The sequence below is a fragment of the Elephas maximus genome, chromosome 16, assembly GCF_024166365.1.
Source record: "Elephas maximus indicus isolate mEleMax1 chromosome 16, mEleMax1 primary haplotype, whole genome shotgun sequence".
NCBI lineage: Eukaryota > Metazoa > Chordata > Mammalia > Proboscidea > Elephantidae > Elephas > Elephas maximus.
Genome location: NC_064834.1, coordinates 46,982,768 through 46,998,381, shown reverse-complemented (window position 1 = coordinate 46,998,381; position 15,614 = coordinate 46,982,768). Strand labels below are relative to the sequence as shown.

Here is a 15,614-nt window from a genome sequence, read left to right as displayed (position 1 = left end):
CATATGTTTGTATATTTTCCAGTTACTGACTTCTAGTTTTACTCTACTGTGAGAGGAATTACTTGGTATGATTTCAATCTTCTTAAATGTATGATGTCTCAGGATCTGAGACATGAGCTAGGAAGGGTTTTTCTGAGTCAACCTACCACCATCTTCACGCCCACCCATATAAATATCAAGTACCAGAATCTCCTTTGTATCATTTGCAGCTAGCACTTAACCTTAACCACTGGGGGGAAGATTTTTAAAAAACTAATTAGCCTTTTTATTTTGTGATATATGTAGATTCACATGCAGTGTAGGAAATAATACAGAAAGAACCTATGTTCCCCTTTCCCTTGTTTACCTCCATGGTGACCTCTTGAAAATCTATAGAACAATATGGCAACCAGGATATTGATGTTGATGCAGTCAAGGTACAGAACATTTCCATCACTGCAGGGATCCCTCATAGTCCCTTCCCATTCTACCCCCACACCCTCCTTAACCAGTAATCCGCTGCCCTTTTCTATTTTGTCATTTCAAGGATGTTTTATTAATGGACTCATACAGTATATACCCTTTTTGGACTTTTTTTTTAACAGCATAATTCTCTGGAGATTCTTTTAGATTTTTTACACGTATAGTTTAGTGACATTGAACACTGATTACAGTCATCGTGGTGTACCACCATCACCACTGTCCATTTCCAGATTATTCCATCACAGTTAACAGAAACTCATTGCTCCCTAAGCAATGACTCCCCCTTTGCCCCCTTCTCACATCCCTGGTAACTAGCAATAAACTGTGGTCTCTATACATTTACCTAGTCTAGATATTTCACTTAAGTGGGATCATACAATTCCCACTTTCTTTTGATTAATGTTTGGGTAATAAGTATTTTCCTACCTTTTGCCTTTTTAAAAATTTTATTGTGGTAAAAAATGCATATAACAAAAATTTTGCCATTTTAAAGTATATAATACAGTGACGTTAATTGCATTCACCATGCTGAGCAACCGTCACCTCTATACTTCTAAAAGTTTTTCATCATTCCAAACAGAAGAAACTCAGTGTCTTTTAAGCAATAACTCAACATTCTTCTCCTCCCCTCACCCTTCCTCCCCCCACCTCCTGGTAACTACAAATAAACTTTGTCTCTATGCCTTTGTTCTAGATATTTCACATAAGTGGGATCATACAATGTTTGTCCTTTTTGTGTCTGACACATTCACTAAGCAAAATGTTTTCAAGGTTTATCATTTCGTAAGGTCACAGCATGTATCAGAACTTCATTCTTCTTTATGGCTGAATAAGATTACGTTGTATAAATAGACCACATTTTGTTTATCCGTTCATGTGTTGATGGACACTTGGGTTGTTTCCACCTTTTGGCTGCTGTGAATAATGCTGCTGTGAACATTGGTGTACAAGTATCTGTTTAAGCCCTTCCTGGATTACTGCCTTTTTAGCTCCATGTCTGGGATAAATGAGGCAAAAAGAAAACCCAGGGAGCTCACCACCATGTTGTTTCTTGGGTTCTGAGTTCCCTTGCTTATTTGCCTTCTTCTCACCATCTTCCATAGTCGTCTTATGTTTGTTTTACATATAATGCCCAGGTTTTTTAGTTGACTTAATGGGAGGAATAGGGAAAAAAACACCTACTACATCTTCCCAGATGGGAAAAAATTTTTAGCGAGAAAATATTTTCTCCTGTCTTAGACTTATGATCATTCAAATAATCCCCTCTCTGTTCCCATGTCTGTCTCACATGGAGGTTGTTTTAGTGAAGAACGAAGTTTCACTTACTATGCAAGATCATGACCCCATTGAGGTTGTATCTGCAGTGGCAATTTTATCTTAGGGCTTCCATGCTTTAGTTGGTATTTATACACATATTATTAAGTTGCTGCCACAGGTGTAGTCTCAAATTGAGAAAAAAAAAAAAATTAAATAGCCCGTATATCCCAACCGGAAACCCTGGTGGCTTGGAAACCCTCGTGGCTTAGTGGTTAAGTGCTAGGCTGCTAACCAAGAGGTTGGCAGTTTGAATCCACCAGGAGCTCCTTGGAAACTCTGTGGGGCAGTTCTACTCTGTCCTATATGGTTGCTAGGAGTTGTAATCCACTCGATGGCAACTGTTTTTTTTTTTTTTTCCAAATATCCCAACTCTGGTCACTTCATTATTCTGATAGAATAAACTTTCATCTCAGAGTTGGTATGCTGGTCCAGGTCCCAGAGCCATGGAGTGGGCTGTTCTTGGTCCTGCTTGACCTTAATGACCTTCATCCCAGCTGACTTTTGGCTGGAGCAGGTGTGCGTGTCACATACAGTCCCTGAACTCCACCTCTGAGAGATGAACTCAAAGGGAGTTTCTTGTGTTCTAAAGTTTGCTGGGATCCTTGAACATCTGGCTCTGTGGGCCACCGTGTCAGGCGGGTGCCGCTTGGCTGTGATGTCTTATGGGAGCTAGGCTCTGGTTTCCTATTCTGAGCCTCTGAGGCCAGAGCCTAAAATAGTGAGAGAAAATGTTAAACATTTAGGTAACTGGTATATAGTTAGGTCAAGTGTGCCAAACACAGACAGTGTCATGTAAAAAATAGAGGAGTTGAATTTGATTAAACTCTTGTGTTTTGTTATTAAGCCTGTAAAGATTGAGTTCTGAAGAATGTGATTACTTCCAGTATCCCACCCTCCAACTTTTTCTCCTGGTGACTCAGTCATGTTTATTCTATTTTCTGAAATCATTTCACTGTAGAATTTTTTCTTTCATTGCTGTTACTATATGTAAAAACAAGAATGCTTTTTTTTTTTGCTTCATTTCTTATGCTTTTTTCCTAGAATTTAACAAAGATATTAGGGTGGTATGTGCCATATCTTATAGTGTAATTAATGTCTAAGGCTTAGGCATGGGGACTTAGGATTTTTTTTATTCCAAATTTTGTTTATTTTGCTGTTGTTGAGAATATACACCAATTCAACAGTTCCTACATGTACAATCAAGTAACATTGATTACACTCTTCGAGTTGTACAACCATTCTCACCCTCCTTTTCTGAGTTGTTCCTCCCTCATTAACATAAACTCACTGCCCCATAAGGTTCCTATCTAATCTTCTGAGTTGCTGTTGTCAATTTGATCCCATAGAGATAGTTCTTAAAAGAGTAAGATATTATTTTTGAATTAAATATATTAATGCTTCAAGAAAAAAAAAGGAATGAATATGGAAAATCCTTTATAAATAGTCATCTGGTAAAAAGATATTATCTTTATTTGAGAAAAGAGATTAACTTTTTAAACCACGGAAACACTTGAAAGGGTTGTTTGCTGGAAGAACACATGATGACCTTGTGGTTTGGATTGTCGTTTTTAGTATTCCCTTGGTAGCTTCCAGACATAGCATACACCAAAGAAGGTGAAAGATTCTTCCCGAGAACATTCCATGGTTCTGATCTTGATTTTAAAATAGTTCTAAATGTAATAGAGAAAAGATTCCTCAAAAATAATGTAATGCATTTATTATAGGGCAAGTTCAGAACACAAGACCCAAAGCAAGAGTCAAGCATATAACTCAAAGAACAGGGCTGAAAAGGTGGGCCAGAGGAAAACCATGGTTCTTGTTGGAAATAGCTCCTCAAGGTGGCCCCATCCCCTGCCTGGGGGAGGCTCTTGCTGTCCAAAGGTGGCATTCATTCACAGGCAGGGAAGGTGGAGTGAGAGAGACAAAGGCAAAAAACCGGCAGGTATGAACAGGAGAGCCATGGCTGGTTTCCCCTCCTCCAACCACAGCCAGTAGGAGTGGCTAGCTGATGAGTCTTTCTACTTAACCTTTGACCTCCCCTGGAAGCAGCAAAGCCTATGCCACTGTTTAGGGCCCTGTACTTTCTTGTGAGACTATGCAGTGAAAGGGAAGCATCTGGAGCTTTATTGCTGTGATCAACTCTGTTTCCAGCTGGGGCTCTGAGTGGTGTACTCAAAGTGGCCCAGGAGGCTGAGCAGCTACCCCAGAGTTGTCTCAAAGGAGAGAGAGAGAGAGAAAGGAGACAATTAGTCTCTGAGCCTGAGCAGAGGCCTCTGCTCCCTCCTGTACGTCAGAATGGCACTTTACAGTTTACAAAGCACTTTCATATTTCATCCTTGACACCAACCTTGTGAACTAGGCAAGGCAGGTGCTGTTACCTCCATGTTGTAGGTGAGGAGACCGGAGCTCCTTGACATGAGAATAATGAGGAGTTTATGGGGACATGGAAGGTTCTTTGATATAATCAGGACTAAAGAACACTGATTGTGCTCTGTAGATGGAATACATGCGGCTAGTACTGAGGGAACCCAGCTGACTTCTTAGTGGTCACATTGTGGTTGGCATTTTCCCTCTTCTAAATTTTCTCTTGACGTAATGTTTATATAGTTTTAAAAAAAGCAAAGCATTCCTCTTGCATGGGATTAGGCCAAAAAGCAACGGAATTATTAAGACTCTTTGGAAAAACAGTCTTATTGTGTTGAAGCAGCAGCCAGCTCTGACTGTAAATATACCTCATAGTCTTGGCAGGTCTGTGGCTATGTTAAGAGAGGGTTTTGCTTATTGGATAATTTCTGTCATTTGACTCAGGGATGTCTTTGCTTGGAGAGGTGCCTGGTGAGTTTTTTTCTAACTTCTGACATGTCCTAATGAATTTCCAAACATTCTTTACAGTTTAGAGTATTCTCAGCCTCCAAGCGGCCTTGTCATTGACAAAGAATCTGAAGTTTACAAGATGCTTCAGGAGAAACAGGAGTTAAATGAGCCTCCAAAACAGTCCACTTCATTCCTGGTTTTGCAAGAAATTCTGGAGTCTGAGGAGAAAGGTAATCAGCCCTGTGTGTGGTCAAAGGCCCTTGTTCAAGGCCTGGGGTAAAGGTCAGTCATTGACTAAGTACAGGTGAGCACAGCCAGGAGTGGGAGGAAAGAGCACAAAAAGGGAGGGAATAAGAGGTGGGGCGGGTGGTGTGCTGACACACCTTCCTGCCTGGGCCTTTGTTTAAGAAGGTCAGTTCACTGCTTCCTGTCATGTGTGCATTAGGATGTAGAGGTTGGAGAGTGAACTTGACTGTCGTGGGATTCTGTTGGCCTGTTCTTTGGTTGTTTGGTTTGGTTTGAGCGCACATTTACGTTCCTGTGGTGGTTGGCAAGGGCAAGTGGGTGAGGGCCAGGGATGATGACAACCAGAATGAAAATGAATCAGCGACACCATGAAGCCAGCGGCTGAGCTTTCACTTTGGGGCCATGTGTTTACTCTTGCCCTAACATGGGTGATGCCTCGAGGGCCTGAGTCCCCAGTTGTGGCCACCTCTTCACCTGTGACCTTAGGCAAGACTCTCAACCTCTCCAGGATTGTTTTCTCATTTGTTAATTGGGGTTAACAATCCTTTCTTCAAAGATTGTTGTGAGGATCACATGCCATAAATTGGGGAAAACACCCATCACTGTGACTGGCACAGAGTAGGTGCTTAATGATGGTTATTGTATTTAAAACCAGATCAGAAGAGTTCCCAGGTCACCCTTAGCTTGTCCATGTGTGAGCTCTGATGCCCAAGCCCCCACGGCCACCCTGTATGATTCTGCAGGTCTAAGGAGATAGATACTGTTTGCATTATAGACATCATATACTGTATGTATATATGTGTGTATATATATATATATAAAAAACCAAGCCAAACCTGTTGCTGTCGAGTTGATTCCAACTTACAGAGACCCTACAGGACAAAGTAGAACTGCTCCATAGGGTTTCTAAGGAGCGCCTGGTGGATTCAAAGTGCCGACCTTTTGGTTAGCAGACATAGCTCTTAACCACTATGCCACCAGGGTTTCCATATATATATGGTGGTGAGAATATATACAACAAAACATTCACCAATTCAACAGCTTCTACTTACATAAATCAGCCACACTGATTACATTCTTCACGTTGGGCGACCATTATCGCTAACCTTTTCCAAATTATTCTCTCACCATCAACTCAATGCCCCCTAAGCAAAAACTCTCTTTTTCCCCCTCCCTCCCATCCCTAGTAACCACTGATAGTCTTTGGTTTATATGTATTTGCTTATTTCATATAAGTGAGATCATACAGTACATTTACTGAGTATTTATTATGATAATTTTCAAGCAGATAGCCGTAAAAGTGTCTTATTTTAACAACGATCTAATATTATGAAAAATTTGTGACAGATGGAAGTGTTGAAGAAGGGATGTCTTTTTCTAATTCTCACAAAGATGACCTGTGGGTCGGCAGCCCTCAGGCCACTCACTTCCCAGGAACATATATTTTTAAGAAGCACCTCTGGTGACTACCATGAGCCTCGCTGCAAATGACTTCTCTGGAGAGTTGGGTTTTGCGCCCCCTCCTGGTCATCTGTGATTCCCAGCCCTCCACATTCTGTCCCTTTCCCCCGAGGTTCATTGGCTTCTCTGGAATCCTGCCTTGGGCTGCTTTCCTCTCTTCTCCCCAGTGTGCCCACCTGTGGAGAAAGAGTTGGCGCTTCCCGGAGGGACACCTGGTGATTCTGTCGGAGAGTCTGTCTGAGCCAGGCTCGAAAGAGATTGATTGTTCAGGACAACCAGTGAGGGTCAGAGTTGAGGTGCCCCCGCTCTGGAAGGGTAACCTCCCTCCTCAAAGGCCCCAGCTGCAGATTCGGCTTCCTGGGGAGGTCTTTCTGAGTTGGAAGTTTCAATATGAACACACCCAACACCTGGGCTTCCTCCCCATTTCTGTAGGTTCTTTAAAGAGAGTGGTAATTTACAGCCACAGGAAACTAGGAAGAAAGTGCTTCTTTTACACTAAAAAGATACTGTTCTACCAGCAATTTCCCCTTTGCTTGTAGTGCCTCTGCAGGGGGGAAGTGTCTTAGTTTCTTAGTGCTGCTGTAATGCAAATACCACGAGTGGTTGGCTTTAAAGAACAAAAATTTATTTTCTTCAAAGTTCTGGAGGCTAAAAGTCCAAAACAGGGCCTTGGCCATGTCGATTCCTTCCTTGTACCCCAGACATTCATTGGTTTCCTGGCTTGTAGACTATCCCCCATGGTGCCTGTCTTTCCCTGTGGGTACCTGTCTCTGTTCTAATCTGCTGTTTTTATAACTCAGAAGTAATTAGATTTAGAACCCACCTTACTCTTGTATGATCTAATTAATATAACAAGGAAAACCCTATTTTTGAACAGGATTACATCCACAGGTATAAGGGTTAGAATTTCCAGCACATATTTTGGGGGAACACAGTTTAATCCATAACAGGAAGTAATGAACCGCAGTCTGTATTAAGTTCCAGTATTAGGCCAGGCTGACAAATAATCTAGGGGGCAAGTCTGAGGAGGAGAGCTTTGTCAAAACATGTAAGAAACCACAACTTATTCTACTCTGAGTAAGCGGGTGTGAAACCTGTCAAATAAGAGAAAAAGTCAGTCCATCTCAGTCCAAACTAGGATGTAAACAGATACCACAGAGCTCATTTGGTTGAATGCGCTTAGGTCACAGACAGGAGCCTGAGGCCCAAGATCACAGAGCTGCCCTGAGGTGGGGTTGGCAGCTCCACCCTCATCAAGACCTGGACTGCTCCATCCTGCACTCCATCAGCCCAGCCCATGGCTTTCATTCTCAGGGTTTCTGCATGGTCCTAGCTGGCAGCTGGAGCTCCAGCTATCATGCCCATTTTTAGGCATCAGGCAGGAGGAAAAGGGGGAAAGGGCAAATTAGGGACTCCCCCATTCCAGATGAGTCAGCTTTCTCCCTCCTTCCCAGAAGTCCCACACCACTATTTACATTTTATTGAGCAGAATTTAGTCACATGGCCACACTTAGTTGTGGGGTACTTTAGGAATTTTAGCCTTCTTCCCCTAGGCTGGATGTCTTCGTGTCTCGAAGAAAATCAGGATTTTGCTAAAGAAGGAAAAAGGAGAGATGGATCTTGCAATCTCTCCCATACCTCCTAGTATGTACTTGCATTGAATTTTCACTGAAGGGAAAAGGTTAAATCCCAATTCAAACATCTACTACGTGGAGAGGGCTTTCTGGAGAGGGAACCTGAATGCCTGTTTTCATTTGACATGGAATCTGCAAAGCTTAGGGCAGTGGCTGGTATATGTAGTGAAAGCATTCGAGGAGGGAGGAAGATTGCTGTTATCCAAAAAGGCCTATGGGTCAGAAAGCAGTGTGGCCTACTAGGTAGAAAGAGCACTGTCTTCCAGATCTGCCTCTGCCTCACCAGGAGACCTCGGCTGGTTGCTCTTGGTTTTTGTACAAGTCACCCCATTGCTGCTGAGTCTATTCTGACTCATAGCAACCCTATAGGATGGAGCAGAACTGCTCCCTAAGGTTTCCAAAGCTGTATCTTTATGGGTCCAGACTGCCACATCTTTCTCCCATGGAGCCACTGGTGGCTTTCAACCTCTGACCTTTTGGTTAACAGCCAAGTGCTTTAACCACTGTACCACCAGGGCTCCTTGTGTAAGTCAAGTGAGGCTAATAACGGTGGCCTCCCAGGGTAGCTGAGCTGGTTAAGGGAAATACCAGGGGCTAGCAAGTGCTGCTGTGAACTCCTGGCAGGGCGAGAGAGCACTGCTGCAGGGTTTGGTGAGAAACCTGCACAGATTGAACGTGGGTCTCCTCATTTTTGGATGAAATTCAACCTCTGGACTAAGAGGAAGAGCTCTGGGTTCCTCAAACTTCATCTTGTTTTGGACCAACTTCCAAAATTTGAAGGGAGAAGGGGACTTTTAAGAAGTGGAAGGAGACACATGAACTGAGAAAAAAGAATGCGTGAGAAGCTCAGAGTGAGGAAGCTGAAGACCCGCTCAGGAAATATCTGGGCTCATGTGGCTGGTGTTTAAGGTTCCTGGAAGACCCTCAGACAGTCTGGAGTTAGACCATGGACCACCATCAGGTGCTAGTTAAGGACTATGACTTGATCTGATTAGACAGTGTGGAACCTTGGAGGGTTGTTGAGCAGTGGAATGGATAGAAAAAAAAAAAAGCTGTGCTTTATTTAACTTGTTTTTACTTTTCCCAGAAAGATGAGGGATGCAGGGTACACTGGAGAAGGAGCATTTGGAAATTTTTGCAGTTGCCCAGACCCTGAAGAGAGCAAATATTTTTACCTTAAGTTGAGAGGGAAAAAAGCCCTTGTAGTGGCTGGAACCGACCAGCGGCTCCATGAGAGAAAAGACCTGATGATCTGCTCCTGTAAAGATTACAGCCTAGGAAACCCTGTGAGGCATATAGGTTTGCTATGGGCGCGAATCGACTGGACAGTACACAACAATAGTTGAGAGGGAAGGAAGAAGAGACATTTCTTTGAAGTCACAATGTTGGCCGAATAAATGAGGAAAAAGTTGTGCCAGCAGCAGATGGCGCTGCAGGGTGGGAGTTGGGGCTGGAGAAGCCTTAGTGAGGATGGCTTTATGGGCCCTAGCTGGTCCAGATTTATTTGCGTTTGTTTCTTTTCATTCCAGAATGGGGTGGGAATTCTCCTTCTACCAAGTGGGGCTCTCATATCCCTCCTTGGCTCTTCTCCTTCTACACTCTTGCACTTCCTTCCTTTTCCTGGCTACTTTTCTGCTGACTGAGTTATATGATAAACAACCCCAAAAACCCAGGTTGCTGCTTTAGTCCCATGACATTATGAAGGAAGTTTTGAGGAGGCTGCCCTCTGGTTGCTCCCTATAAGCCAGAAAAGTAGCGCAAACTCTAGTTTAAAATGACTCTCACACTGTATTAGTTAACAGTGGCTTGAAACAACAAATGCATTTCTTGCTCCTGTTCCATGAGAGCTTCTGGTTAGCTGTGGCCTGGCCAGGCTGGGCTTGGCTCATTCTGGGAGCCAAGCAGAGGGAGGAGTTTCTCTCTGGGGGCATTGTGTTTTCATGGCAGAAGCTCAATGGGGACAGGGCCAAAGCACAGAAGTACCTTTAGTGCCTTTGTCTGAACACGGCTTACATCTGCTCACATTCTGTTGGCCAAAGCAAGTCATGTAACCAAACCCAACGTGAGAAGGGGAAGCATATTCCACCTAGAGCAGGGTTTCTCAGCCTCAGCAGTCAGTATTATTGACAGTTTAGGCCACATAAGCCTTTGTTGTGGGGCCATCCTGTACATTTTTAGGCTATTTAGCAGCATCTCTAGCCTTTACCAAGGAGCCCTGGTGGTGCAGTGGTTAAGCTCTCAGCTGCTAACTGAAAGGTCAGTGGTTCAAACCCACCCAGCAGCTCTGTGGGAGAAAAGGCCTGGCTCTCTGCTCCTGTAAAGGTTACAGCCTAGGAGACCCTATGGGGCAGTTCTACTCTGTCCTATGAGTAGGAATTGGCTCAGTGGCATACAACAACAACTGGCCTTTACTTGCTAGATGCTACTAACACTCTCCCTCCCAACCAGTGGTGACAATCAGAAATGTTCCTGACAGGGACAAAAATGCCTGAGGGTTGAGAACCTAACCTAGAAGGAAGCATGCAAGGCAGGGAGGGTATGGATAATTGTGGACAAAATATATAGCCTGCCACACCCAGCCAAAAGAGTTGATAAACGCCCCTTGTCTGAACACGTTTCTCAATTTTTTTTGTTCAGAAGCACTGGCCAACTTACAGAGATTCATTTTCTAAAAGGACAAGAGCCCCAGGACTGCCCAGCATGGTTGCAGTTATGGAATGGCCCTCTCCTTACCCCCTCTCCTCACACAGAGAGCCATTTCTTTGCTCTTGTGGAGTTCCTGGACCAGCTTCATCAGCAACAGCTGGTAACTTCTTAGAAATGTCAGTTCACGGGCCCCACCTGAGACCCACTGAATGAGAAACTCTGGGTGTGAGCCCAGCAATCTGGTTTAACAAACCCTCCAGATGATTCTGAAGAACAATCACGTTTGAGTGAACAGCTGCAGTAGTGTAAAGAAGTGGATCTTAACCAAGGATATAGAACAGAATCTCCCACACCTGGTGATGCGCGTTTGGCAGGTCTCGGGGAGGGCCTGGCCTGTGGATTTCACTAACTCTCCCATGGTGCCCGGGCTGCTCACAGGTGCCTTTCCAGAACCAACACTCGCGTAGAGACTTCTCTGGCTTTTTGGGCCAAAGTGTATTGGACTAAGGTAGAGACCATCATGCATTTTCATGGCATTTCGTCATTCGTATCCGTATATTTATTAAGCCTTTGTTATTTGCTAGCCCTGTGCAAGGCTCCGTGGGGCGTTAAAAAGTAAATGGAACAAGGTTCTAGTGCTTAAGTAATTTGCAGTCCAAGCAGAGAGACGTGTAAATAGCTTACTGTTACGGATTGAATTGTGTCCCTTAAAAATGTGTGTCAGCTTGGCTAGGCCATGATTCCCAGTATTGTGTGTTCACCAGTAATTGTCCACCATTATCCCATATCTTGTAAATTCTAACCTCCATGATATTAATGAGGCAAGATGAGAGGCAGTTATGTTAATGAGGCAAGACTCAATCTACAGGGTTAGGTTGTATCTTGAGTCAATCTGTTTTGAGATACAAGAGAAGCAGAGAGGAGAGGGACCTCATGCTACCAAGAAAGAAGCACTGGAAGCAGAGTGTGTCCTTTGGACTTGGGGTCCCTGCACTGAGAACCTCCTAGACGAGGGGGAAGATTGATGACAAGGACCTTCTACCAGAGCCAAGAGAGGGAGAAAGCATTCCCTGGGAACTGGTGCCCTGAATTCGGACTTCTAGCCTCCTAAACCATGAGAGAATAAATTTCTGTTTGTTAAAGCCATCCACTTGTGATATTTATGTTACAGCAGCATTTGATAGCTAAGATACTGATGAACATAACAATTCTGCTAGACTACGTCACAGTAAAAAAAATAAGTGATACGGAAGCACAGCCAGCTGAACATATAGTAATAGTAGTAATAATAAGGTTGTTGTTGTTGTTAGCTGCTGCTGGGTTGGCCCCCGACTCACGGCAACCCCATATGTTACAGAGTAGAATTATTCCATAGGGTTTTCTTGGCTGTAATCTGTGGAAGCAGATCTCCAGGCGTTTCTTCCGTGGAAATGCCAGGTGGGTTCGAACTGCCAACCTTTAGGATAGCAGTCAGTTGCAAATTGCTTGGACCACCTAGGCTTCTAGTAATATTAATTAACTTTCCGTTTATTGAGGGCTCACCAGGTACTGTGGGAAGGCCTATGTAGATTTTCTCATCTTTTTGTACAACTGTGAAGGGGAAAATGATCCCCTTTTTATAGAAAAGGAGACCAAGGACCAGAGAGGTTAAGTAAATTGCCCAGGATCACACAGAAGAGTCAGGTCTGATAGACACCAGTGCTCATGACTTTGCTTGAACATTACATGGTTCTGAAAGCTAAATGATGCTTATTCAATTCTGCCCTTCCTGACCCACCCATATTTCTTCACTTTAGGGGATCCCAACAAGCCTTCAGGATTCAGAAGTGTTAAGGCTCCGGTCACCAAAGTGGCTGCATCAATTGGAAATGCTCAGAAGTTGCCTATGTGTGACAAATGTGGCACGGGCATTGTGTGAGTATCTGCCTCCCCCAGCCCTTGGAGGCCCTGCAGGTTGGGTAAATCATAAAGATGCAGAAATTGCTGGATGTTGTACATTTTGGGTGTGAAGGGGAAAAACCTTGCCTGGAAAATTGGAGGAGAGAGGTCAGGTAGGTGGGTCCTGTGCCCCAGAGTCAGGAGGTAAAGGCCTCCCTTGGCCCTGGAGCCCTTAGGTTATGGACATGTGAAATGGAAAAGGCAGGGCTCTCTGTGAAAGTAGGAAGGGCTTCCTGGGGGGTTTCAGAATAATGTCTCCGGACCCCAGGAATGAGAAGCTCCTTTATGAATGGCGGCCAGGAAGGGAGGTGCTGCACTGCCCTTTGGACCTCTTGAATGAGTCCTGTCCCCAGCCCAGAAAGGATGTACAGAACCATGGTGCCACTGTAGATGCTTGTCACTAATGAACCTCTGTCTTCTGTCACTCCTGCAGAGGTGTGTTTGTGAAGCTGCGGGACCGGCACCGCCACCCTGAGTGTTACGTATGCACCGACTGTGGTACCAACCTGAAACAGAAGGGCCATTTCTTTGTGGAGGATCAAATCTACTGTGAAAAGCATGCCCGGGAGCGGGTCACGCCACCCGAGGGCTATGACGTGGTCGCTGTGTTCCCCAAGTGACCCAGCGGGTCCGCACCGACTGCTGCTCTCCAGCCAGCCCCTGCTGCAATTTGTTCTCTACGTGTTCTGGCTCTTTTCCTCTCTTGAAAGCACCGTGCTTTTCTTGGTTTTTTCCCCGCTCATTAACTGTGGAGTGCCCCAGCCTTTGCTAACCGACTCACATGGCCCTGTGATGCCTGCTTTTACAATTAACAGGAGGTTGTTTGTTTTATGCCCCTTGCCAGCATTACTGTGTTTTGTCCTCATCTCAGTTCTCTGCTGCAAGTGGACATCGGCTAAATCTAAACCAGACTGAATTTAGTATGTCTGATGTTGATTTTGTTTTTACTCAATAAATTTACAGACTCCGAAGCAGTGTGATGTCTATTATCATGGGACCATGTGTCCTTTTTCCTTCCTCAGCCTGCTGAGACTTCTGAGGCCCCTAAACTTGTTTTGGGTTTCCCACTTCTCTGAGATTTGCAGGCATTTTTTCCCCAGGTCTAAGAAAACTGGCATCTGAACCAGCCAGTGTTCTTATATGTCTCTGAAACTTGCTCCAATTATCTTTCTCTGCTGCTGATGTAAGATCCTGGAGCCCTGGTTGGTGCAGCAGTTAAGAGGTGCAGCTGCTAACCAAAAGGTCAGCAGTTCGAATCCACCAGCCGGTACTTGTAAACCCTGTGGTACAGTTCTCCTCTGTCCTATAGGGACAGAGCTATGAATCGGAATCGACTGGACAGCAATGGGTTATGGGTTTACGGTTAATATAAGATACTCAGTTATGTTTTGATAAAATGTTGTTTTCTTTATATCTGGCTGTTCTTATCCAAGGAAATGAAAGCTTCCCAAATAATAGGTGAGGAACTATACCAGTCAGCTTAAAATATTTCCGTGTTAAGTCTCCTTCCAGACTGGTTGATGCCATCCCAACCCCTCTCCTTTGTGAAGGGAAGCAGACTCAGAACTGTGGCCAGCAGTCCTAAACCTGCAGAGAGCTCAGGGAACTGGCAAATGCCTCCTGCTCACAAGAGACTGGGAACCCCAGTCTAGACTGAGTCTAGATTGGAGATCACCGTAGATCATCTGCTGGTGACTAACTCCTAGGGGAGTCATTTGCCCAAAGCAGCCAGAGACTGAGACTAAGAATTGTTAAGAGAGGTGGACAGAGCAGTCCAGCCAATAAACCACGGGTAACAGTTTTTTTTTTTGAACAGTGTATGACCTTTATTGATGAAGGGACTAACCTGTCAGTCCTTACTGTAGTATAAAGACTTTAGCTGGGCAGTAGTGCTGGGATTTCACACCACAGATCTCTGAAACTAGAACACACCATTGATAGTTTAGGCACAAGCAGTTCTAGTGCCACAAAACCCTGAACTGAAACCTTTCAGGAAAAAAATCATTCATGTTAAAGTTTTTTTTTTTTTTTGAAGTTAATTAGGTCTTACTTTAAAACAGAGCTTTGAACCGGTTCACTCTAGTTTGATCCCCTGCTGAGAATTTGCATTTCCACCCCAGATATACTGAATCACAATCTACGTTTTAACAAGATACCCTAAGGTGAAGCCTGAGATCCTGCATTTCTCGGAGGCTCCCAGGCTGGTACTGACACTGCTGATCCATGAATCACATTTGGAGAGGCAAGTTTCTAGAACACTGGCTTTGCCATAACTCACAGGTAGTCAACAATACGGCAATTCAGATGGAGCCCTGGTAGTGCAGTGGTTAAGAGCTCAGCTGCTAACCAAAAGATTGGCAATTCGAATCCACCAGTTGCTCCTTGGAAACCCTATGGGGTGGTTCTATTCTGTCTTATAGGGCCGTTATGAGTTGGAACCAATTCAATGGCAACGGGTATGTATGGGTATTGCAATTCAGTTGATTATTAGGGATTATATTTTACAGTATTCTTTTTTATTAAGGTAAGATGAAATTCAGATCTTTTCCCTTGAGTTTTGATTATTGTATGCACCCAATTAGGATATGACTATTTCCATCACCCCATATTAACTTTTCCTGATGCTTCTTTTCAGCCAATTTGTTCCCACTCTGACCACAGCCCAGGGGTACCATAGGCTTAGCCTTTCCTTGGGGTTGCCCAGTTGCTCCTCCCCACACTCCCTGTGGGTCTCGCTCCTGACTTCTCCAGGTCCCAGAGTTAGGGTTTGCTGCTCTCTGACCTCCTTGACCTCTGACCTTCACCCCAACTGTGCTCTTGGCTGGAGCAGGCCTGCATGTCAGATACATTCTGCAGGCTCAGCCCCTGTTACCCACCGGGTTTCACAGAGCTGCATCTTCTCTCCCCACAACCGCTGGGATTCTTGAATACCTGGCTCTGTGGGCCGCCACGTCAGGCTGGGCACGACCTGGCCGTGATGTCCCTGAGGAGACAGGCCCTTGCTTCCCAGTCTGATCTTTGAGGCCAGGGCCTAAAATAGTGGGAGAAAATGTTAAACATTTAAGTAACTGATGTATAGTTAGGTCAAGTGTGCCA

The 15,614-nt window shown here is 44.5% G+C and overlaps 1 protein-coding gene across 1 annotated transcript in view; it reads left to right on the top strand.

Annotated features, from left to right (window-relative positions):
* PDLIM1 (PDZ and LIM domain 1) overlaps nucleotides 1–13,512 on the top strand; it is a 53,406-nt gene extending 39,894 nt beyond the window's left edge. Inside the window, exons 5-7 of the mRNA XM_049855244.1 lie at nucleotides 4,672–4,823; nucleotides 12,377–12,494; nucleotides 12,952–13,512. Of these exons, the coding sequence (XP_049711201.1) occupies nucleotides 4,672–4,823; nucleotides 12,377–12,494; nucleotides 12,952–13,138 (457 nt within the window). The 3' untranslated portion in view covers nucleotides 13,139–13,512. The remainder of the gene's footprint in view (nucleotides 1–4,671; nucleotides 4,824–12,376; nucleotides 12,495–12,951) is intronic.
* The last annotated feature ends 2,102 nt before the right edge of the window (nucleotides 13,513–15,614 follow it).